This window comes from Dromiciops gliroides, chromosome 1 (genome assembly GCF_019393635.1).
Source record: "Dromiciops gliroides isolate mDroGli1 chromosome 1, mDroGli1.pri, whole genome shotgun sequence".
Lineage (NCBI taxonomy): Eukaryota > Metazoa > Chordata > Mammalia > Microbiotheria > Microbiotheriidae > Dromiciops > Dromiciops gliroides.
The window spans coordinates 7,600,933-7,625,124 of record NC_057861.1 but is presented as its reverse complement, the minus strand read 5'-3'; the positions used below and the strand labels follow the sequence as shown (position 1 = coordinate 7,625,124).

Sequence of the window (24,192 nt, the reverse complement as noted above, 5' to 3'; positions counted from 1 at the left end):
CTGAGCAAGTCACTTAACCCCAATTGCCTCACTTAAAAAACAAACAAAAAAAACAAAACCCAGCACAACTCGCTAACATCAAAAAGCCAACTGCTTTTCCATGGAATGGGGGGGGGGGGGGGGCGCGCACGCCAAGGAAGCGTGGGCCCTGGCAGAAGAATTGGAGGTTCTCCAGAGAGAACTGGGCAAGACTCAGAAGCGGGGAAGGAGATCTGTAGAGGCAAAAGAAATGAGTTGTGAGCAACAACCAAGGGAAGGCAGGAAGATGAGGTATGGGATTCCCCTTGCCTAAGAACGGGAAAAGCAGAGAGGGGCTGAGGTCAGCCAATGTCCCACCCTGGGCAGTTTGTGGAGGGGGCCTCAGGGTAGATGAGGAGCATACAGAGGCAACTGCTGCAACTCGTCTGGGTGTTCTCGATTCTCAGTTGCCTGGAGGTGGCCTGCTTAAGACAACCCTCTGCTAGTTCAGTCGTCATTGTGCCAATGCTGAAGCAGCTACGGGCCCCTCCTGCCCTGGAAGCTAAGCTCCCTGCACTGTAAAGGGGGGGGATCTGCAGAGCTTTCCCATCTCCCCAGTCTCTGTCCTAAGGTCCCCTACAATTCTGAAATGGGAGCATTCCCACGAGACAACACTGAAGCTGGACAGACCCCAGTTTGCCTGCTTTCCATGCCAGGGTGGGGAGCATCCCTGGGACAAAGGGTCCAGAAAGAACACCATGGCAGAACCATCTTGGCCTTAAGATAAAGAGGACACACAATCTTGGAAGTGGCAGCTCAACCAGGGAATCAAACTGCAGAAGAAGGGTCTGCTCCGCCCCTTAAGAGACCCTCATCTTAGATTCACACTGTCACCTCTTATCCAATGTGAGGCAGTGATGAAAGGTTTCAGAACTCTACAAAATGAGGAATGGTTCTGTGATTCATGGACAGTGAAGAGAGATTGGTCGTATCAGCCACCCTGCCCTCCCCCCAACAACGATCCCCCCATCACTTGCCTTTCCAGACTGAAGCCTATGTCCACACTGGCCAGGGCTATGTGGGCTGGACCTGACAGCCCTAGGTCCCAACCAGCTCTCGTGCTGCTCTGAGTGTGTGACCGAAGGATCTCAGTTCAAAGCCTGGCCTTGTGTGGCTTTGGACAAGCCACTATCCCTCGCTTCTGCCCCTCCTAGCTCTAAATCTTGGTACGCTGGCCCAGAGGACGAGCCGCCGAGACCTAGTGGCAGGCTCCCTGGAGGTCGTCCACCGCCTACATCTCAGATGGGGTAAGGTGGTCCCACAGTGAGGATGCCAGTCACCAAAGCAACACGGTGGGAGAAGCCAGAGTTCCTGACTCCCTGAGGGACAGGAAGGGGTCCAAAAGAGTAGAAAAGTGGGGGGCACAGGGGACAAGCCCCCCAGGAGCTAGCTTCCCAACTGGTGCCGACTAGATTTCCCCAGATCTAAATGCTCCCCCACAAAGGCTGACCACCCTCAAGGCCCGGTTCAGGACAAGCAAGGCTAAGCCCACGCTAAACAAAGAGCCGCCTTTAGTGGGATAACAGAAATTTCACGGCTTCTCACCCCAACAGCCCCTTAAGGTGGTCAATGCACCTATGTGCATGCTCCTCCTGGCGAATGACAAGGGAACTGACCTTCCTTCACTGACAAGGCACGGCGGCGAGTTCTTTTTCGCCCTTTGTGATCTTCTTCCAGAATCTTGTCATCAAAGCCAGTGAGCTCGATGGTCTCGGATTGACTTGTTGGCCCAGCTGAAAACCACTCAGGCTCCTCTTCTGTGTAGGAATCATTTCTCCTGCGCTCCCCAAAGATACGCTTGCTGTCTCCAAATTCTCTCTGCAAGAATGGAGAAGAGAACAAATGCATTACAGAGTGACCCACATGCAGCCAGGTGCACTGCCACTCCTTCCTGCCTCCCCCAGGCCTCCAGAGATGTGCTATGACCCCGGCACAGCAGTCTGGGCACCAGGGAACAAAACCCACCCGGAAGCGTTTGTCCTTGTAGTCTCTCTCCCGGTCTCTCGAGTCCCTGCAGTCCCTCAAGTCTTTGTCCCCGCTGCGGTGGTCTTTGTAAGAGATGATCCTTCCACTGCCAATGCGCCGGCCACCAAGCATACGGAAGCCATCGTCCTTCTCCAAGGGGCTCCCTGACCTCCGGGAGCTGACAGAGGTCGTGACATGACAGCCCCCCCCAAAGCTGCGTCTCTGGGGACTTAGAATAACATCTAAATCATCATCTTTTACCCGCTCTCTCGGATCTGTAAAAGAAAAATAAAGGGGGTGGGGTGGGGGAGACAAAGGACAACCCATCTGGCCAAGGGCCCTCTCTGAGGCCTTACCGAGGAAGGCCAGGTTAGTCAGGCAGAGAGGTACGGATACTTCCCATTTTCAATACAGAGCTGGGCCCCGCTTTCTCCCCAATAACCTTCTCTAAAAAAAGATTCGTTTTCATAATCATTCTTCATGAAACTTGGACCATTAACGCTGTAGCACAAGAGTTAAGGCTCAACGCCTTTTCTGTGTCTAGCTTTGTTCAAAGGTATGTGCTTTGGCTGGTTAAAGAAGCCCACCTTGCTGCAGCCATGACATTAAAGAGGCTATTTTGTTTTTGTTTTGTTTTTTAGTGAGGCAATTGGGGTTACGTGACTTGCCCAGAGTCACACAGCTAGTAAGTGTTAAGTGTCTGAGGCCGGATTTGAACTCGGGTCCTCCTGACTCCAGGGCTGATGCTCCATCCACTGCGCCACCTAGCTGCCCGGAGAGGCTATTTTTAAAAGGTTTACCCTGAATGCCCCTTTTCTAGCTCAGGAGAAGAAGGGATTTGGGCCAAGAGTTTGGAGGTCTGTCTCATGTCCAGCAAACCTAAGTATTTCATTAATACCACATCTACTCTGAGTACCCATTTATCAGGGTCTGAATGTCCATGGAAGACACCCACAGCCGCCAAACTCCTAGTACAGGGCTATCTATGGGTTTCAGTTTAAGGTGCCATTTATCACAACATCAGTGTGCCGAGCTGGATGTGGGCCAAGGCCCGATTCTCCACAGCTCCCCCTCCAGAAATGAGACAAGCTTGGCCTCCCAGTTGGAGGAATGATTCACAAACAGCTAACTGGGCAGGAAGGATGGTTTCCCAAATGAGAGAAATGTTCCCAGCAGGACAATCTGGGGGCCACCCCCTCCCCAGGGCTCCTGGACATTCATTTCAGGGGGTCTGTGACCTTGAATGATGAACCCCCATTCCGTCTTCATTTTTATCAACCTGAAACTGAACTTGAGCATTTCCTTCAATTATTTTTCAATACACTCTTCAGGGGAAGGAGTCCAAAGGCTTCCTGAGGCTGCGAAAGGGCCCCTCCTTTAAATCAAGGCCTAATCTGGGTCTCTCCGAGTTGGGCTCTCCCTCCGACAAGGTTACTTGAGAAGGAAGCGAGGCTCCACCAGGGACCCTGGCCTCAGGCCTCCAACAGGACCTTACCTGCTGCCCTCCGCATCAGAGGAGGCCGCTCCAGGTCCAACTCTTTCTTGAAGCTTTCTACTGGAGAACTTCGCCCTGAGGTTGGGTAAAGAGACGCATGCCACTTCTCAGGATCCCAGACGCCATCGCTATGAGCCAAGGGAAAAGGTTTGAGTCATGACACTGAGGAGAAGCAGACTGACTGTGACACTGCCCACAAAGATGTTGGTCTATACAACCTTAGGCTTTCTTTGTAAAATGGTTTAAGTTCATCCAAGAACAGGGAGGGCAGTGAAAAGAACACCGAGGGTAGCACCCCAGGCCCCACACAGGCATGGCAGCCAATGGTGCTGGTGCCCCATCTCCCTTAGCAAGGAAAACAGGTCGGATGCCGGCTGGCTCGGCGGCTTTGCTGGTTTGGACGTTTCACGGCTGGCGCTCTCAACCACCCAACCCCTTCGAGTTCTCTGCCATGCTGCCTGCTAGCCAGGGAAGGCTTGGGGAAGAATCCCCAGGTCCCCCCCACTCCGCCCCAGGCCGCAGGCGGCCACACACCCAGCCAGAACCACAGGAAGGCCTCGGTCATTTGGGATCTGATTCTCTCTCCTCCTCTGGGGGAAGGGTCTGCTCACTACCAGCTAGCGCTACATCTAGTCCATCCTTGGAGATGGTTCCCAGGAGGACAATAAAAGGTCACTACCCACAGTCCCCTAAGATTTGTCTGCCCAGGTATTCCCTCCCAAGTCTCTCGTCCTCATCTGACACGTGAGGAAGCTAAATCTCAAAGAGCCAGCAGCATGCCCAGAGTCAACCTGGCAAGTAAAAGGCTGGATCCGAACTCGGGCCTCCCCAATCCCAGGTCCAGCACGCTGCCCACCAGGCAGCCCCAGAACCACCCAGTTTCTTTCTGGAAGCTGCAGTTAGTTGGTGCCAAGCAGAAAAGTAAAAGCTTTCACCACCAGGGGAGAGAAAAGTGGCTGAGATCCCTGACAAGCAGCCACCCAAACAAAGTGAGGGGAGGGGAGGGAGGACAGAAAGGAGGAGAAATGGGGGGCGGGGGGGAGACAGACACATGGACAGAGACACACAAAGACACAGAGACAGACAGACACCCAGAGATGTGCACAGACAGACACAGAGCCAGGGCAAAGGTGAGGAGAGAGACGGACAGAGAGAGAGAGAGAGAGAGAGAGGGAGAGAGAGAGAGAGGGGGAGAGAGAGAGAGAGGGGGAGAGAGAGAGAGAGAGAGAGAGAGAGAGAGAGAGAGAGAGAGGGAGAGAGAGAGAGGAGAGAGAGAGAGAGACACATCTAAGGAGGTCACAGACTTGATACCTACCTATTCTTCCTAATCACAAAGCTCTCTCTGTGATCCAAATGCAGGCTTCCTAACACAGCAAACCCTCTCTCTAGGGGTCCCCAAACTAGAGATCCCAAGTGTTTGCTGCACTGACCATCACAGCAAGAAGATTTCTCTCAGAGACAAACGGTGAACCTACCTGTCATACTTTTCCGAAAGGCATGAAGGCCTCTGTTTCGAGTGAGGGCGTTCTTTAATGTCCAAAAGTTCCTCCTGAAAAGAGAGTTACGTTTGCTGCTCTCAATCACATTTCTGCAGACACAGATTCCCAGAAAATTCACCTACTTCTCGCTGCCTCCTCATTCCTGAGCGTTTGCCTTAAACGTACTTAAACCCAACATATGAGGCAGTTCAAATGGCATGAAGGGGGAGACAAGCCGAGCCCCAGAGCAGCCAATCCCTCTCTGCCTAATGTGTCTGAGCCGCCTCCTCTCTAGAGGCCAAAGATCATCTTTCAGTGACACAGAAACTATTAATGGCGAGGAAGCTCCTTCACCAAAAAAAGTCGCCAAGGTGATTTCGAAGCCGCACCATTTAGATACACGCTTAGGAACAATTTCATGACTAAGTGCTACACAGCCCACAAGGAGAGCAGCTGAGAGGCTGACCCCCACTGTGCAGTCCCCAAGAACCACGAGCCCCCCAGAGTCCTCTGGGAGAGAAAAGCGTCATGGCTTCAGTCTGCAGTGTGGAGGACACCCATGACAAGCCTCACTCTGGGATCCAGGACGACCACCACTCGGTCGAGGATTTGAGTCCATCTGGTCTGCTGTTTCTATCCTCAGCCCCATAAAATCAGCTGACAAAGTAGACAAGACCACCGGGAGACCCAAGAAATCATTTCCCAGGAAAGCCCAGTCAAGGCTCAGCGCACCTCAAGGACAACTCGGGTGGGTCTCCCTCGCCCCGTGGCCCCCGTTTTGTCAATCCCACCTCTACTGTGCCTGTCTTCCTCTTCTACTGCCGCCCTTGTTCAGGCCCTGATGAGCACCCCCCTGTCCAAGACAGCTTCTGCCCAGCTGACAAAGGGATCTGTGGAGCCAAGCCCAACTCCCTTGGTCCAGAGGCTCCAGCAGCTCCCTACAAAATACAGGCTCTGATGCTTGACATTCGAAGCCCTTTGTGGCCAGCAGACTGGTCTACTTGCCAGTCCTCATCAATCAGCTCCCAGCTCCCATCTCTGCCTCTGCAGATGAGATGATGGCCATCCCTCCAGCCTAAAAACTTATGGTGTATATACTCCCCCCACCAATTATCCATATAACAGAATTCAAGCTCCCCGAGGACAGGGCCTGTTAGCCTTTTGTCCTGGTACTTTCAGCACGTCAAGCACAGGAGCTAGAGTGTGCACTGTGCATTAGGAAATGCTTGATAATGACCCAATGAAAACATCGAGGGGCTGGCTCTTCAGGGGTCTGGAAGAGAACAAGAAGGCTGAAAAAAGCCTGCAACAGGAAGACCTGAGTTACCTGCTCACCTCAGGTGTTGATCCCAGAGACCTTAATGAAAACATTAACATTGAAACACACCCCCTCCCCCCTTTCTGGTGGAAGCCAATTCAAGAGAGAAAATTCTTCCCCTATCAACAGGGGAAAGGGACAGGAACATCAACTGTTTTAGATGCATTTAGATGCATTTAATAAACAAAGGAATGACACTCTGGGCAACCTGGATCTCCGACACAAGCAGGACTGGCTGGCTGGCAGCAGGGCTATTCTGGCTCAGTTCATCCCTATGTGGACACACTTGGGCAAGTCCCTCTGGGAAATGAGGAGCTGGCACCCGTGATCCAAGTTCCTTCCCAGCACTAATGTTTCAGGGTCTTCAGAAACATCCCTTTAATAATTCCAATTTCCACATCAGTGACTGCAAATGGGTAAAGGCATCCCATCTCTGGGATCTCAGAACACACTTGTCCAGCAACTTAACAAGGTCCAGGTCAGGATTCGGACCCCTCGAGTTCAGCCCAACTTTCTTTTCTAAGAACCTGGCTACACCCTCCACTAGGGGTTGTTTCCTAAAGTCCTGAGCAAGACACAAGGCCAGTTCCACGCCAACTATGAGAAGCTGATGCAGCCTTCAGCCAAGAGCAGACTTTGCAAGCGTGAAAAGCTTCAGCATCTAGCTCAGTAACTGATGTTCCCTTGGTGGTGACTAAAGTTCTGCTGACAAAGATGTGACCCAAATTCTCTTTGGAGGAAAATGAAAGGAAGTCAACTACTCAAATTCACAGACAGCTGTGAGCAAACACAACTTTAGCTGCTGAAAATGAAGCCTCTTTCTAATTCTAGTTTGCTAATGCCCACTAGACCCAGGCACAGAAAATTTTCCAAGTTAGGAAAAATGTGTTTCTTTACCCCAGATTATTCTGAAGTGGGTGGTGGCAGTGCTGACCCATTAATGGAGATTACAACCCTCCTTGCCATACATGACAAAGAGGGGCAACAAAGCCTAGGAAAATGTCAGCTAAGGTTTGTAAAGCACTAGTGAAAACTCGCTTAGTCTTCCCACAAACCTGGAAAGTTGTTACTATATCCAATGGGCAGATGAAGACACTGAGGTTCAGAGGGGATTGGTGACTTGCCCCTGGACGTCCCACATCTGGCTAAGGACAGGGACTTTCAAGCCTTCTCTACCGAGCCACCCCCCTTCTAGGGGCTCTGTGGGAAGCAGACCCTTCATGAAATTGTCAGCATGAACAACCCTTCGGTCTCTGACCAGATCACACCAACAAGGAGTGACCTCACAGGCTTCCCAACACCATGGGGAGAGTCTACTTCAACCCAGCCTCACAGGGGTGCAATAGAGGCACTACCTGTCACTACCTAGCTCACCCAATTCTCATAAAGGATTCTGAGAACAGCATCAAGAAATTACAGGACAGGAGTGACCAAAAAAAAAAAAAATCAACTGAGGATCACTGTGCAAGGGGAGACAAAGACACCCGATTCCTAGTTGAGATGGAGAGGCTTCGAAGGAGGGTTCAAGAGCCCTCCTTGGGCCACATTCATGCTAAGCAGGAGGAACACTCTGTCCTTGAGTGCTCCCCTACAGAAAGCTCTCTGGAGCTTCTAAAAACCAGTGCCAGTGTTCCCAAAGAGAAGCACACATCGTGCCACCTTGGGCAGCTGTGAAAGGGGCTTTCAAGGACGCCGCAAAAAGGGGGCCTATTTCTTAACTGTCCCTATTTATAAAGGCCTAGGAACACACAGATCCACTGAAAGGAAATGCCTATTTTGCACAACCCAAGGTTGCCACAAGTCTCCTCCCTCCAGGCTATTAACCACCTATGAGATTTTTCTAAAGCCCAGGTCCAACCATGTTGCTTCCTTATGGTCTTCAGGATCAAGATCCTGCATCATTTAGCCCCTACCCCTTTCTAGGCTTCTTACTCTGTATGCCTCCCCCCCCACATGTTCTTCAATCTAGTGACACTGGCCTCCCTTCATCTCCCATCAGGGCATATGCTCGGGCTGTGCCCATGCCTGGAATGTTCCCCTTTCCTCATCTTGGCCCCTGGCTTCAAGTCCCATCATCCTCTGCAGGAAGCCTCTGCTGATTGCCCTTAATGCTTCTGGGGCCTTCCCCCATGACTCCCTCCAACTGACTATGCCTGTGGCTTGTCTGTCCAACTGTCTGCATGCTGTCTCCCCACTCGGAGGGAGCTCCTCAAGAGCACAGGCTGTCTGTCTTTTTACCCCCTTGCACCTTTTCCTATATCCTTGGCACTAAGCACAGTGTCCAGCATGTAGTAGGGCCTCAATAAATATTTACTGACTAATGTTTCGTCAAAAATTGGAACCTCAGGGGCAGCTAGGTGGAGCAGTGGATAGAGCACCGGCCCTGAAGTCAGGAGGACCTGAGTTCAAATCCAGCCTCAGACACTTGACACTAGCTGTGTGACCCTGGGTAAGTCACTTAACCCCAATTGCCTCACCCCCCCAAAAAATTTAAAAAAAAAAGAAAAAAGGGGGCAGCTAGGTGGTGCAGTAGATAGAGCACCAGCCCTGGATTCAGGAGGGCCTGAGTTCAAATCCACCCTTAGACATTTGACACTTACTGGCTGTGTGACCCTGGGTAAGTCACTTAACCCCAATTGCCTCACTAAAAAAAAAAAAGAAAAAGCAAAAAAAAAGCTACACAGTGACTTCAATATAGAAAGGACTACACACCAAAATTTAAAGAGAAAATTAAAAAATAATAAAGTTCAAGTGGGACCCTGATGGAAAGCTGAGAAGACACCCCCGACCCAGTCCTTCAGGGAGATCACACACAGCGCACAGGCGTTCAAACTCTCAATCTAGCAACCAGTTGTGCTAACTTTTCCCTCTCTAAAAAAAAATCCTATTTGTCATATGGGACAGCTCTCTGAGAGGGGGGCTATATGGGATACCATGGTAATGCAAGAAACAGAAAAAAATTAATAGAAAAATTAAAAAAAAAAAGCCAAGCTTAAGCATTGCCTCCCCTAGAAATGACTGTGTCTCAATAAAATTCTCCAGAAAGAAATCCTTTGTTAAGACAAAACAAAACAAACAACCCCCCCAAACCTATTGACAGGGGGGCACAACCTGTGGTTACCTTCATGACAAACATACCTCCTCTGCCCTCATCACCCCCCAGCTTCTATTTGAGAGAAATAGGGCCCCCAAACAAAGCTGTCATTTTCTTAGACTATTCCCTCTCATTTCTCTGCCCCATGCCTCCTGGCACCCAATCCTCTCTTCTTTTCAGCCATTCTTCACTATTAAAAAGTTAAGAATGTCACCACACCATAAATAAACATGAAGAAGCCAGAGAAGCATGAGAAGACTAATACAAACTGTTACAAAGTGAAGAACCAGGAAAATACATATAACAATGGTAATGGAAATTTTTTAAGGGAGAGAAAACGAATGCTATTTACACAGCACTCATTAAAATGAGGAAAACAAGAAAATGCACATTCCTTCCTGGCAGAGATGGGCACCCGGTCGGGTGTGGACAACTTGGCCATGTGTTGGTCAGCTTCCCTAAATTGTTTCCATACCTCCCTTGCTTTTGTTAAAAGGGACAGTTACACAGGTAGGAGAAAAGGGAAGGACGTTTATAAAAATAAGGCAACATAAAAACAAGCATCAAGAGACAATATTTAAAGAAAAAACAGGGGGAAGCCCACTGATTGATTTATGCTTGGAAATATTTGCCCTAGGATGCTGCCCGGGAATCTGAGTTCCAGTGTTCTGGCTGGGGGGGCCCCACCAAGTCATTTTACCTCTCATTAACCTAGGCAATATCCCCAGATCTAACTGGCAGAGGCACCCACAGGCACCATTACTAGCCACTAGGTGGTGCCCACAGGGCACAGAGCCCTGGCCCTGGAGTCAGGAAGACCTGGGCTCAAATCCAGCCTCCACTGTGACCCTAGGCAAGTCACTTAACCTGTCTTCCAGTCTTCTCATCTGTAAAATGAAAATAATGATACCTCCTGCCACCCAGGGTTGTTGTGTCTCCCTCTGCTACCTACGTAACTATCCCAACTGAGATAACTGCAAAGTATTTTGCAAACCTTAAAGTACTATATAAATGCTCCTTGTTGTTGTTGTTCTAGGGAGTTCCTTATATTAATGAGATCCAGTCACCATACTAACCTAGGTGAGGGGAACCCAGAACATCATACAAGCTCTAGCTGGGCCTGGCTTGGTTCTTTGAGGGAGAATGGGAGGACTGGGAGTGGGGAGAGGGGGCAGGGCAGGGTATGGTTTCCTGAAAGGCCTCATTTATGGTCTGTTACCCAGGGGAGGCTGCTGGAGGCCTAGCCCTGGAGGGAGGGGGCCTGCTGCTTATCACTTGGCCTTTCCTAAAAACCACAAACAGGAGCTGAAGAGGCTCCTCACCTCCTCCAGGATTCTTCATCTATTACCGGCTAAGTCCTAGTGGACCCCAGCCTTGGCCCAGCACACCTATCATGTGTCAGTATACAAGGTTTCTAATCAAGCGTGTCACCAGAATGTGTCCTGTTAGCAGAAGTCTCAATGTATCTAATAGCCAGCTAGAGCAGCCTATACCTTCTGCTCTTCCCAAGGCAGGGCCACACCATCTCTCCACTCAAAGCCTTGACAGCACCTCCCTCATGGAATAATCAAGCCACCCCCCTTCTCTCTACCTCCAAGTTTCTCAAGATCCAGCCTTTTTCTGGATCCATGCATCAGTCCTCCACAAGCCTTGGTGCCTCCTCCCTCTGGGATCACCTTCCATTTCCACTCTCTTCTTTCTCCATAGTTACTGCATTCCTGGAGGGCAGGGCAGGGCATGATGCCTCCCATCCAGTAAGCCCATACACATGCACTGGGGTTAGGCTGAACAAGAAGTGCCCTTTAGAGAAAATAGGAGGTACCCACTTCTCATAAAAATGGGGGGGGGGGGCAACTAAGTGGCACAGTGGATAAAGCACTGGCCCTGGATTCAGGAGGACCCAAGTTCAAATCCAGCCTCAGACACTTGACACTTACTAACTGTGTGACCCTGGGTAAGTCACTTAACCCTCATTGCCCAACACAAAAAAAAAGAGAGAGAGAAAGACACGCATATGCCCCAAAGGAGGACCAAAGGCACCAGGTGGGAATCAATGCATGACTGGCTAGTGGACACCTCCAATGAATGGCTAGTGAGAGGCAGAATTTGAATCCAGGTCTTCCATGCCAACCCAACACCTCCACCACATCCACTGACCAGGAGTACCAGCACACTACCCTGTGTGCCCATTAGTGGAGGAAATGCCAGGTAGGAACTAAAACCTGTGACCCTAAAGTACTTAATTCCCATAACCCAAGGGAAGGAACATCTAGGACGTTATCGAAGGCTTGTTCCCTTTGATTTTCTTGCTTTTAACACGTCACATTCAGCACACACACATGTGCGCACCCCCCCCCAATACGCTACCTACCCAACTCCAATTCATCACTGAAATTGTTCTATTTACTGACACTAATTGTAGAAACACCTGGTATGAGGGAGGAGTGATTAGGGAAATGGAAAAGAATTAACTTTTACCTTATCTGACTCAGAAAAAAGGCTGTGATGTGATTTTTCCCCAGAACCACTTGTATATACCAAAGAGCTGATGCAGAAGGATACCTTCACAATACCACCCATCTGACACTTCTCTGGCTAAATCAGGACAGGCTTGTCAACCTCACACCACATTCTGATAGTTAAAAACCACTGTCATAACAAGGTCTCATACTTCCCAGATGTCATCAGATTCAGTTATAGTCTAAAGGTCTCCTACGTAGAAGGATAACAGATTCCTGAAGCCAGTTTTGGAAATCCCTTCAAGCTAATTTTTAAAAAATTAAACTCAATGCTTTGGTTTTTGGAATATGAAAGTCAAAACACAAAAAACTCTCTCTCTCTCTCTCTCTCTCACTCTCTCTCTCTCTCTCTCTCTCTCTCTCTCACACACACACACACACACACACACACACACACACACACACACACAGACTAACTCCCAAATTCAAGAATCATAGGATTTAGAATTGCAAAGAACCTTACATGACCAATCCCAACCTCCTGGTTATTTACAGAAAAGGAAACTGAGGTCCAGAATAAGTGAATGACTTCCTTGCAGTCCCACAGGTAACTTCGGGCAGGATGGGAAACCCACATCCATGGGCCCTAAAACCCAGTGTTCTAAGGACACTCAATGATGAAGGACACAGGATCAGTGAGATAAGCAGATTGTAAATCTTAACATTTCATTTCCTATAACCATATTTTAGTGAAACAATGGCATCCACTCAAAAAAGAGCTGAACAATCCTTCTGAAATGTGGTGCTTGGCACAGGTCTTTTAGTTGGACCTGAAATCCACAGCTGAGATTCCAGAAGTAAACTTTCTGCAGCTGAAGTGATAAAGGGCAAACCATGTACCCCAGGCTCTACTCCAAAACTTCCTCTATGGGTAAGCAATCAATCCCCAAACCGGTCATCCTCTCTGAACAGTTTGTGAAGCCCACAAGGCAAACGCTTTTTGGCCCTGAAGTGCTTGCTATAGCTCTCCCAATTGTGATCCCCACCTAACACCACCCAACCACTTTCCTTGGACCCACATTTTTACATATGGAGAAAACTCACCTCCCTCCCCCTCAATTATCAGTGTTTAATAAGCTTGTGAAACGTGACTAACACTAACGTGCCTATAGATGATCAAATAAAACATGGAGCAATCAGAAAGGCGTTTTCTTATTCCTGTCTCCAGTGTAGGGAAAACTAGCTAGGCTTTACTTATAAATTAGAAGCTTTAGCACCAGATTTGGGGCATTAAGCAATTTTTTTTTTGCAGGGCAATGGGGGTTAAGTGACTTGCCCAGGGTCACACAGCTAGTAAGTTTTGGATTTGAACTCAGGTGCTCCTGAATAGAAAGGCATTTTCAAAGCTACCAAAATGGATAGTGGCAAATCAACAAGCTTGCAAGAAGGAAAATTCAACCAAGACCATGATCTACTGGAAAAATCACATCTGCCACTCTTGCTCAACTACTAAATCCTTTTTATTTATCTTTGTTTTTCCGGGGGGGGGGGGGGGGGGAGGAATCAGGGTGAAGTGACTTGCCATGGGGCACACAGATAGTAAGTGTCTGGGATCATATTTGAAGTCAGGTCCTGCTGACTCCAGGGCCTGTGCTCTATCCACTGAACTACCCAGCTGCCCCCTCCTTTGTATATATCAAAGCAACTTGCTAAATAAATAACAAATGCTGTCTACTTTGGAGCAAATGGTTTTGTTGCTCCACAGGAATATTAAAAAAACCAAACCACATACCACAAAAGAGTATAATGAGGAACACTACTAATAAACTAACTTTTTTAACAGAGGAGTGGACATGGTGGGGGGCAGAAAGCAGGGGAAACCCAGGCTCACCAAGCAGCATTACCATCCACAAAGGAGGCTAGCGAGTCAACAACAGCTGGTGCTGTTCTGGTACTTCACATCTGTCCTCACTTGAACCTCAACTACTTTAAAATAGATCCCTTAACTTTCCAAATTAGGTCTAATCTGGAGAAAGAACAAACAGGGATATAAGATGGGAATTTCTCCCAACACTGCAAGGAGAGGCTAAGTGTGTTAAAGCACTCTAGAAGTTCTCACCAATACTATTATCTCCCATGGGCTTTATGGGCAATACAAGAGAAGTGGCATGGAGTCCCATCAACCTCCTTAGATGCACTTGGCAGCCACCCCTATTACACCCACCCCCCATAAACTGCTGAAAATAAAGCCTAAGTAAGAAAGTCAGCAAGCAAAGATTTCCCTCCAGGGAAAAAAAAAGAAACGGACAAAGGTAAGAATCATAAATATACTACAAGATTTTTCACACGTAACCGTCACAATTTTTAAAAAGCATTGTCCATTTGTAGCATTCTATGTAACAATCACAAAATTTTAAGTTTCCTGTGCCTAATTTAGAATGCAAGGAAAAACCAGGAAAAGAAACCACAGCAAACCTCTGACAGCTAATCTAGACAAGCACACTAGACAGCATTCCTTTCAGAAAGGATGTCACCACCTAAGAAAACACTCCAACCACACAGGACACTCATATTTTGTAAAGCATTAAGGACAGAGGCCTCACAGGACTACCTGAACCAATAACACACTAGTTGTTCTAGAATTTACAAAGCACTGCCAATAAACAGTACGCACCCAACTGCAAGCATTCACATAGGACTGGAAAGATTCCCCCCTCAACTGTAAACTACTCAGGTCCAAAACAGGAATGAATTTTCCTAACACGGTGTACAATTCAAATACGTCACCAGATATTTAAAACAATTCACAATATATAGTTGAGATGAATGATAGGTGATAAGTGGTCTTTTCAATTAATAGCATGGGCACCCATTCTGTTACTTTCCTCCAACCTGTAAAGGAAACTTTAGGAGCAAAGCCTACTTTTGTGTAGCGATGTGGGGATTTTGATGTCGGCAGCTTCTTCGAGTCAAGGAAGGCTTCACCATTTTCCGTCTCTCCCACAGCTCTTCTATCCATGGCTATTTGTGGGTCCTTAACTCTGTGCACCTGAAAGGAAAGCCAACACAGGTTTACTACTCACTCCCGGTGGGCTTTAGAAGTACATTTCAGGGGCAGCTAGGTGGCGCAGTGGATAGAGCACTGGCCCTGGAGTCAGGAGGACCTGAGTTCAAATCCGACCTCAGACACTTGACACTTACTAGCTGTGTGACCCTAGGCGAGTCACTTAACCCCCATTGCCCCACAAAAAAAAAAAGTACATTTCAACAGCTATTTTCACAGAACAAACCCGGAACAGAGACGAAGATCCCTTATCTTACAGGTTAAGGGAATTTAGTACAAACAGGGAAAGGACAGCAGACAGGGACTTAGCTCACTGAACAGCACAGAACCCTGTGGCAGTCAGCACAAAGCAACCAAAAGATTAGTCATTGCCACAGAGCAGGGACATGGAAGTTCCAGGGAGAAGAGGTGGCAAACTTAGAGAAAACTTTCCCCCAAATCGCCACAAAACTAGAATTAGTTCTGACGAGACAAGCCAAGTTTAACGAGAGCTATGTTTCCAAAGCAGATGCCAGGGCACCGGCTGCCCCCCACCCATTTGCGAAAGGACCCTCTCCCCAGACTTGAGTCCTTCGACATGACCTGGGTAGCAAAGACATCCCCACCCCCACTTGAAGAGAGGAAGCCTGGGGAAGAGCGATGCCGTCCCCCAACTCCGAGCTTCCCGTGGGAGAAAGAAGGGAGCCCTGTCTGCAAACCCTGCCCCGAAGGGGGGCTCCCCCTCAGCAGGGCCAAGGGCCGTCCCCACTTCTCTATGACCCCCGGCCGTCCCAAGGCCCCCCCGAGAAAGCCTCAGCTTCTCCTAACGAGGGCCGCCAAGGAAGCGGAGAGCACCCCAGGAGAGGCCCCCCCGCAGCTCCAGGGCAGCCTGGGCCTCTCAGACCTGGGCCCGCACCCACGCGGCCCGCCCCCCAACCCGCGCACACCAGGGGCTGGAAGCCCGGGGCTTCCCCAGCTCGGGCCCCCGACGCGACCCCGCCCTCACGGCCGGGACCAGAGGCCTACCTTGGGAAGGAGAGCACAGGGTAGGCCCTCGGCCCCCCCGCGGCGCCCCGCCCCCGCCCCGTGGCCCGGGGAGGACCCTCGGCCCCTCCCCGCTCCCGGGGCAGAGGAGCTGCGGCAGGGGCCGGCCAGGAAGCCTGCGCGCAGGGCTTCCGAGGGGCAGGTCGTGCCCGAAGACCCCCCGCCCGGGCCGAGGCAGACGCCGGGCCGGGCCGGCCCGGAGGCCCCTCCTCCCGGGGGCCGGGCCGCGCACTCACCGTACGGAAGAGGGAGGCGGGCAGGGACGACGAGAGGAGCCCCTCAGCAGCGCCTCGGGCCGGGCTCGGCCCAGGCCCCGGCCCCGGCGCCGCCGCCGCCACCGTCACGGCCGCCGTGCTGCCGCCCTGCGCTCGTCCGGCTCTCCTCGGCTTCGGCCCCGGCCCGGCCCCGCGACTGCCCCCGGCCCGCCCGCTCGCTCGCCCTCCTGCCCGCCTGGCTGCGCCTCGCGCCCCGAGCGAGCGTGAGCGCGACGGCGCGTGCGCAGGGAGGTCGAGAGAGCGAGGGCCGCCTCAAGCCTGCCGTGGGCCCCGGCGCAGCCGCAGCCCCGTCGCCGCCTCGCGCAGCCCCGCGCGCGCGCTCTCGAGCCTGGCTGCCCCTCCCCCAAACGCTCTTCGGGGCCTGGCCCCACTCCCGCCCCACCCTCCCTGGCCCCGAGCGCCAACTCGCTTCGCTTGTTTCTTTTTCTGGGCTCTGGATCTGTCTCCCCTCAGCCGCCGTAACTGGGGCCTTCACTCCGCCCCTTTTCCCCGCCCCTCTAATAACTCCTTCCACGCACCGGCTTCTGCGCCTGCGCCGGCGTCGCCACGCTGATCCCCGACTAGGAGGTGTCCCTGGAGGTGCCTGAATGGAAAATGAAGTTCTTTCAAAATAAAATCAGAGAAAGGTAGCTCTGAGAGGGGAAACTCTCGCTCTTTGGCTAATTTTCCATCCCCAGCTGGGCGGACTTCCAAAAGAGGAGTCATGAGTGGGAGCTGAAGGTGCTCGTCCAGCTATGGTTGGAGAGTGAATGGTAGAGAGGGAGATGGCCCCTCAGGCATTCGGCAAGGGCAGGCCCCAGGGCCGGGAGTGCGCGCGGGGTGAGGGAGGGGGAGGGCTGGCTCGGGCGCGCGCACGGCCTCGTGGCACGCGCTGCCGCGTTTCCGTCCTTGCGATGGCCTGTGCACGCGCGCGGGGGCTGGGGTCTGAGAGGGAAGAGGAACCGGAGTACAGCCATCCGTGGCTTCTGAAAGGCTTTCCAGCTTCGCGCCCCTCCCCCTCCTCCTCTCCGTGCATACATCAGGCGCCTAATACCTACTTCATTCAGTTCCTCCGATTGCAGTCCAACTCCCTCGTTTTACAGATTGGGCAACTGAGGCCCCAAGGCACCAACCCTGAAATGTGCTCGAGTCAGTGAGGAAAGTTCAGCCACCATTTATAAGGCACCTGAGCTCGTGTTTAGCGCCTCCTAGTCAGAGGTCAGCCTGGGTGGACTGTCATTTTTTCAACAAGCATTTATTAAACACCTACAGTATGCCAACTGCTAGGAAAAGGAAACAGCCTGGACCACGGTGGGGAGGGGTTGAGGGGGGTGGGGAAATCCCCAACTTCCTACTCTTCCCCCAATTTAATTCAATCAACATTTATTATGTTCCTCCTGTGTTCCAGGCGCTGGGGATACAAAAAGAACAAATGACAGCACACACACCCCCCCCTCCCATCTCGAGGAGCTTAAAGACAAAGGGGGAAGACAACATGCAAATCCTCATCTACTCAGCAAGCTATGTACAGGAAATAACAGAGGGAAGACTTCCTGTAGGAGGTGGTAACTGGGACTTAAAGGAAGTCAGCATCATGCATTTGAGGTGGCTCCGTGGATAGAGCACTGGCCTGGAAGCTGGGAGGGCCTAAGTTTGAATATGACTGCAGACACTAGCTGTATCACCCTGCCCAAGTCACTTAACCTGAATTGCCTTCAATAACCCTGGGCCATCTCCTACTCACCACCTGCTGTTGAACCTTAGGCTTGGAAAGGATATTAAAGGTCATTGATCTGGACGGGGCCCCAAGGCCCAGGGTATCTAAATGATTTGCCTAAAATCACATAGCATCAATTATCAGAGGCTTAATTTGAAACCCAGGTCATCTTCAACTGCTGTGTGAATCATGTATCCTCCCTAGAATAGAGCCTCCCTCCATTTGTCCCTGTCAGTTGATGAGGGAAGGGGAAAGAGAGAAGGGAATAAATATGTAGCACCTACTATACAAGTTTTACAGGTATCTCACTGGATCCTCACAATAACCCTGCAAGCCTGCTTACTGTTATCCTGATTTTACAAGTGAGGAAACTCAGGCAAACAAGTGAAGTGACTAGGATATGTCAGAGGCTGGATTTGAACTCGGATCTTTCTGACTCCAGGCCCAGTGTTCCATCTACTGCAGTGCCACCTAATTGTCCATGGAGAGGGACTCAGGCAGTGGCATCCTGGTAAATGTTTTAAGGACTGGCTCTCCAGAAAAGAAACCTAAAGACAACAAAACCAGTGTCAATTTCCCAGGTGTAAATGCTCACATTGAAAATTGAACAATCTGCTCTCAAGAGCCTGTTAAAAGCAGTTCCAGCACACCCCTAACAAGACCTCATAAACCTGCTAGAGGTGCTAGGAGAAAACAGGCAGGTTGATGCACTGGGGTTTTTTTTTGTTTTTGTTTTGTTTTGTTTTTTTGTTCAGGCAATGGGATTTAAGTGACTTGCCCAGGGTCACACAGCTAGTAAGTGTCAAGTGTCTGAGGCCAGATTTGAACTCAGGTACTCCTGAATCCAGGGCTGGTGCTTTAACCACTGCGCCATCTAGCTGCCCCTGGTTGATGCACTGTTAGAGCCCCAGATTAGTCCAGCTACTCTGGGAAGCAGTTTGAAACTCTGCCTAAAAAGCTATTCAACTGAACTGTGGATACCTCTACTACATCTCCCCCCCCCCAAAGTAAAGCAAGAGGAAAGGATTCATACATAAAATGATATTTATAATAGCTTTTTAGTAGTGGCAAAAACTGGAAATTAAAGGGGTGTTTATCACCTGGAGAATGGCTGAAAAAATCATGGCATATGAATGAAATGGAACAGTATTCTGTTGTAAGAAATGATCAAAGGGATCAGAGAACCCTAAGAAGACATGTATGAATGGATGTAGAGTGGAGTGACTAGAACCAGGAGAACAATTTGTACTGTGGCATCAATAGTGCAAAATCAAATAATTCTAAAAGATTTAAGGAATCGTGATCAATGCAATGATTATAAAAAAGAATACTGACCACCTCCTGACTGAGGGGACTAAGGGCAGAAGGAGACTCCTGTTTCTGGATGTGGCCTATGTGGGTATTTGTTTTGTGACTGCATAATTGATTACAAGGGGTTTTCCCCCTCAGTGAAGGAAGTGATGCAAGCTGGAAGGGAAAAAAAAATGCTTGATAAGTGAAAAAAAATTAAAATCGATCAAAATTAACAACGAATTCATAATCTTGTGTTAAGTATTAAACATTTACATCTCTTAAAAACAATCAGGTCTTCTTTGCATGGAGATGGAAGTCTTAACTTTTACTTACCTAGTTCTGCCCACTGGCATTAAGCAAACCAAGTGGAAGCTGTCTTTCTCCAGGAGAACACTTCAAATAGTTGAAGCCAATGAGATCAGTCCTAAGTCTCTTTATCTCCCAGCTAAATTTATCCTTTCCCTAGACCTGTAAAGGACATGCTTACCCGGCTCTATACTTACCCATTAGGCACTTAATGAATGATTGTTGAATTGAATGAAGATTGACTCTAATGAGATCAGTCCTAAGTCTCTTTATCTCCCAGCTAAATTTATCCTTTCCCTAGACCTGCAAAGGACAAGCTTACCGGTCTCTATACCTACCCATTTGGGCACTTAATGAATGATTGTTGAATTGAATGAAGATTGACTCTAATCTAAAAGCAAGCTTCCAATCCAGGCAAACCATCTTTCCTGAAAAAGACATGTTTGTCACAGAAGCAGGCAGAGTTCGAAGGGCCTTCTGAGTCCATCCTGTATAGCCCACATGTGAAAAGAATCCCTATGATGAGAATAAGTGGTTGCCTCTAATCTCTGATTATCAGGAAGCTTGTCCTGACATCAAGCTTGAATACATCTCTTTGCAACTTCCACCCATGAGAGGCAGCTTGGTGGTACAAGCCCTGTGTCTGCAGTCAAGAAGATCTGAGTTAAAATCTGGCCTCAGACATGCACTTGCTATGTGACCCTGGGCAAGTAAGTCACTTAAACTCTGTCTCATTTTCCTCATCTGTAAAATGGGATCATAATAACACTTTCCTCATGGGTCTGTTGTGAGGATCCAATGGGGTGATACTTGTAAAGTGCTTAGCTCAGTGCCTGGTAAATAATAGGTGTCTAATTATTGCTTATGCTTTCCTTTCCCATTATTGCTTGTTCTGTCCACTTGGGTCAAACAGAACCCCTTTGGGGGCAGCTAGATGGCTCAGTGGATAGAGCACTGGCCCTGGATTCAGGAAGACCTGAGTTCAAATCTGGCCTCAGACACCTAATGCTTACTAGCTGTGTGACCCTGGGCAAGTCACTTAACCCCAATTGCCTCACCAAAAAAAGAAAAAAAAAACCAGAACCCCTTTCAGGTACTAGAAGACAGCTGTCATGCCTCTCTATCTTTTCTTTCTCTAACCTTCCCCAGTCCTTTAAACCAATTAAAATAGGAAGAAATTTTAATAATAATGTATTATATGATTATATGTTATATTCATATGTATATCATTCCATTTATATTTATCATTTTTCTAATATATGCTTCTATTTTTAAAGTAAGCTTTAGGTTTTGTGCTGTCATTTTTAGAAATGCCTTTCTTTGCCATACCCCAAATTGAACTCTCCCTACTAATAAAGTTAAGACAAGATGTCTGGGTGGAGGCCACAGGGTGAGGCAAAAGGAGCTGAATGTGAGTCAGAAAAACTGGCTTGGAATTCCCGCTCTGCCAGGTACCACCTTTGTGACCTTGGGCTGCTCACTTCTTGCTGAACTTCTGTTTCATTATCTATAAAATGAAGGGATTGGAATAGGTGACTTCCAAGGTCTCTTCTAGCTTGGGATCTAAGATTTTGTGACTTAAATTCTCTTCAAATCCTAAGGTTTCATAATGCTGTATCTAACCATGCTTTCTCTTAGCCTACACTTGCAAAATTGATTTTTTGGACCTTGCATAAGACTTTGTATTTGTCCTTTTGGATTTCATCTTAGTAGACCCAAACCAGTGCTTTAGCCTGTAACAATCTCTTTGACTACTCAGTTGGCCATGCACTATGTTACCTATGATCCCTTCCAGCTTGGGGTTACCTGCAGATGTCATGAGTTTGCCATCTATGATGCCTTTAGCTAATACGTTCTCTAGAGAAGTAAGCTAGGGACAGGGACATGACGGGGACTACCAGCTCCTCTCATTTCTCCCCAGAGTCTTTTCCTTCAATAATCTGAAAAGGGGTTGGCCCCCTCCACCTGCTCTCTTGAAGCTGGAAACACCAAAAGTCTGAAGAGACTCAGCGATTCAAAGAAAACTCAAAAGCTCATGCAGACTTGATTGATGCATTGGCCTCCACCAGTAAGAAGAGAGCTCCATACCAATGGCCTTTGGGACTTAGATTACAAAGGATATCCTTTTGTTTGTAGATCTCTGTTGCACTCTAAGATCCGAAGAGAACAGAGTGATGACTGGATTCAGCCTCCTTCTGTGGAGTTAGACATGCTCTCTTGCCTCTTGTGGTAGGGCATGTGCCTTGCTGGGATGATAGAATGACTCTTGATTGGTCCTTGGTGATCAGGGGGGTTGTATTGCTAGTTTCTGCCAACTCAGTCATAGGGTCATTGATGGAGAGCAGGAGTCAGGAGGAGCCCTTCCCCCCACTCTGTGGGCCAGAAAATGAAAGAAAACTAGCTATTTCTGCCTATTTTGGACCTGCCCCTTTGAATTCATCTTCTGGACTTTATTTGCCTTGGAAGGGAAGCAAGGGCAGGGGAAACACTTTTCTCATACCTATCCTTCTCTTCCTTCCCCTGCTCATCCTCCAGCCACCATGGTGGCAGTACCCAGCAATGGCCACATCCAGAGCTGCCATCTTCTCTTTTCTTTTTCCTTCTTTGAGCATAGGGCATCAACCAACAAAGTGGAGAAATGGATGTTTCCAGCCCTGGCCGTAACCTAGTTTTTCCAGAGTTCCTGAGTCTGGTTCTGGTTACCCAATGAGAGATGATTTCTTTTGAAAGAGAAGAGCAGCATTATCAGTACAATCCTGTGCTGAAGGCCCAAGGAAGGCCGTAGCCGTAGACTAGGGCTGATCTCATCAGTTCCCAAGGATTCCATTATTGTCTCTATGTTGATGATTCCTTTTTAAAAAATGACAGTTGAGGGGCAACTAGGTGGCGCAGTGGATAAAGCACCGGCCCTGGATTCAGGAAGACCTGAGTTCAAATCCAGCCTCAGACGCTTGACACTAGCTGTGTGACCCTGGGCAAGTCACTTAACCCTCATTGCCCCACCAAAAAAACAAAACGAAAACAAAAAAACCAAAAATGACAGTTGGCATTTACATAGTATTTTAAGTTTTACAAAGAGTCAACCAATTTTTTTTTCCAATTTAATGTTAAGATAGGTTTCTACATTCATATTTTGAAGATTTTGAGTTCCAATTTTTTCCCTCCCTCATTACCTCCTCCCCACTCTGATTTGGTTATACATGTGTAATCATGTTAACATATTTTCACATTAGTTTTATTGTAAAAGAAGGAACAGAACAAAAGGGAAAAAATGAAAAAACAAAAAAATGTTTTGATCTACATTCAGACTCCATCATTTTTTTGGATGTGGAGAGCATTTTCCATCATGAATCTTTTGGAACTGTCTTGGATCATTGTATTGCTGAGAAGAGCTAGCTCATTCATGCTTGATCATGACACAATGTTGCCGTTACTGGGTACAACATTCTCCTGGTTCTGCTTACTACACTCAGCATCAATTCACATAAGTCTTCCCAGGATTTTTTGAAATCTTCCTGCTCATCATTTCTTACACCACGATAGTATTCCATTACATTCATATCCCATGACTTGTTCAGCCATTCCCCAATTGATGGGCATCCCCTAATTGCCAATTCTTAACCACCACTAAGAAAGAGCAGCTATAAATATTTTTGTACATATAGATGCTTTTCCCTTTTTGATGATCTCTTTGGGATACAGACCTTGTAGTAATATTGCTGTATGTTCTATAGCCCTTTGGGCATAGATCCACATTGCTCTCCAGAATGGTTGGATCAGTTCACAACTCCACCAATAATGCATTAGTGTCCCAATTTTCTCATATCTCCAACAATTATCATTTTCCTTTCTGGTCACATTATATATTGATGATTCTTAAATCTCCCTTTCCTGGCCCAGGCTATTTGCTGACCCCCAGCCTCTCATCTCCAAGTGCCTATTGTACATCTTGAACTGGATGTCTGGTAGACATCTTAAACTCAGTATGTCCAAAAACCAAACTCATTACCTTTTCCCCCAAACCATCCCCTCTTCTACCTTCCCTATGACTGTGCAAAGCAACACTCAGGCTCCCAGCCTAGTAGTCATCCAGGACTCCTCACTCTCTCTCAGCCCCCAGATACAATATGACACCAAAGCCTGTCGATTTCACCTTTACAGAATTCACTCCCTTCTCTTCTCTGCCCCTGCCCTGCCCCTAGTGCAGACCCTCATCACCTTCCTCCTGGACTATGGCAATAGCTACTTCCGTGTCTGCCTGTCTCAAGTCTCATCCTCTATTCAGCCACTAAAGTGATTTTCCTAAAGCACAGGTAGGATCATGTCACCCACCCTCTCCCCCTACTCAGTAAACTGCAGGGGCTCTCTGTCTCCTCCAGGATCAAAGGCCATTCAAAGCCCTTCATGACATGATCTCATCTTGCTTTTCTAGTCTTCTTCTACCTTACGCCCCCCCCCCTTCCCCAGGTACTCTTCAATGTGGTGACACCGCCTCCTTACTGTTTCTTGCACAAGACACTCTCCCTCCTGGCTCTGGGCATTTCCCTGGCTGTTGTCCCCAAGCCTGGCAAGCTCTCTCTCCTCATTTCTGCCTCTTGACTTCACTGACTTCCTGCCAGTACCAGCTATAATTCCACTTTCTCCCTGATGCCTTTTCCTATTTCCTTTGTGAAAGGAGAGCAATTGTTCAGTCATTTGAATGTTCCTT

The 24,192-nt window shown here is 48.7% G+C and overlaps 2 protein-coding genes across 3 annotated transcripts in view; one reads left to right on the top strand and one right to left on the bottom strand.

Moving 5' to 3' along the window:
• The window catches only part of EIF4ENIF1 (eukaryotic translation initiation factor 4E nuclear import factor 1), a 42,299-nt gene extending 25,905 nt beyond the window's left edge, over window positions 1-16,394 (bottom strand). The window contains exons 1-6 of one of the 2 annotated variants that reach the window (XM_043976361.1): window positions 16,151-16,394; window positions 14,751-14,876; window positions 4,954-5,027; window positions 3,479-3,606; window positions 1,984-2,258; window positions 1,635-1,836 (exon numbers count right to left, since the gene is read on the bottom strand). In XM_043976361.1, the coding sequence (XP_043832296.1) occupies window positions 1,635-1,836; window positions 1,984-2,258; window positions 3,479-3,606; window positions 4,954-5,027; window positions 14,751-14,846 (775 nt within the window). In that variant the 5' untranslated portion in view covers window positions 14,847-14,876; window positions 16,151-16,394. The remainder of the gene's footprint in view (window positions 1-1,634; window positions 1,837-1,983; window positions 2,259-3,478; window positions 3,607-4,953; window positions 5,028-14,750; window positions 14,877-16,150) is intronic. The other variant, XM_043976360.1, reaches the window with a different exon arrangement.
• On the top strand, window positions 15,469-16,651 carry LOC122744294 (proline-rich protein HaeIII subfamily 1-like). The gene is made up of 2 exons (XM_043989752.1): window positions 15,469-16,548; window positions 16,643-16,651. Exons 1-2 carry the CDS (start codon window positions 15,469-15,471, stop codon window positions 16,649-16,651), a joined length of 1,089 nt encoding a protein of 362 aa, XP_043845687.1.
• The last annotated feature ends 7,541 nt before the right edge of the window (window positions 16,652-24,192 follow it).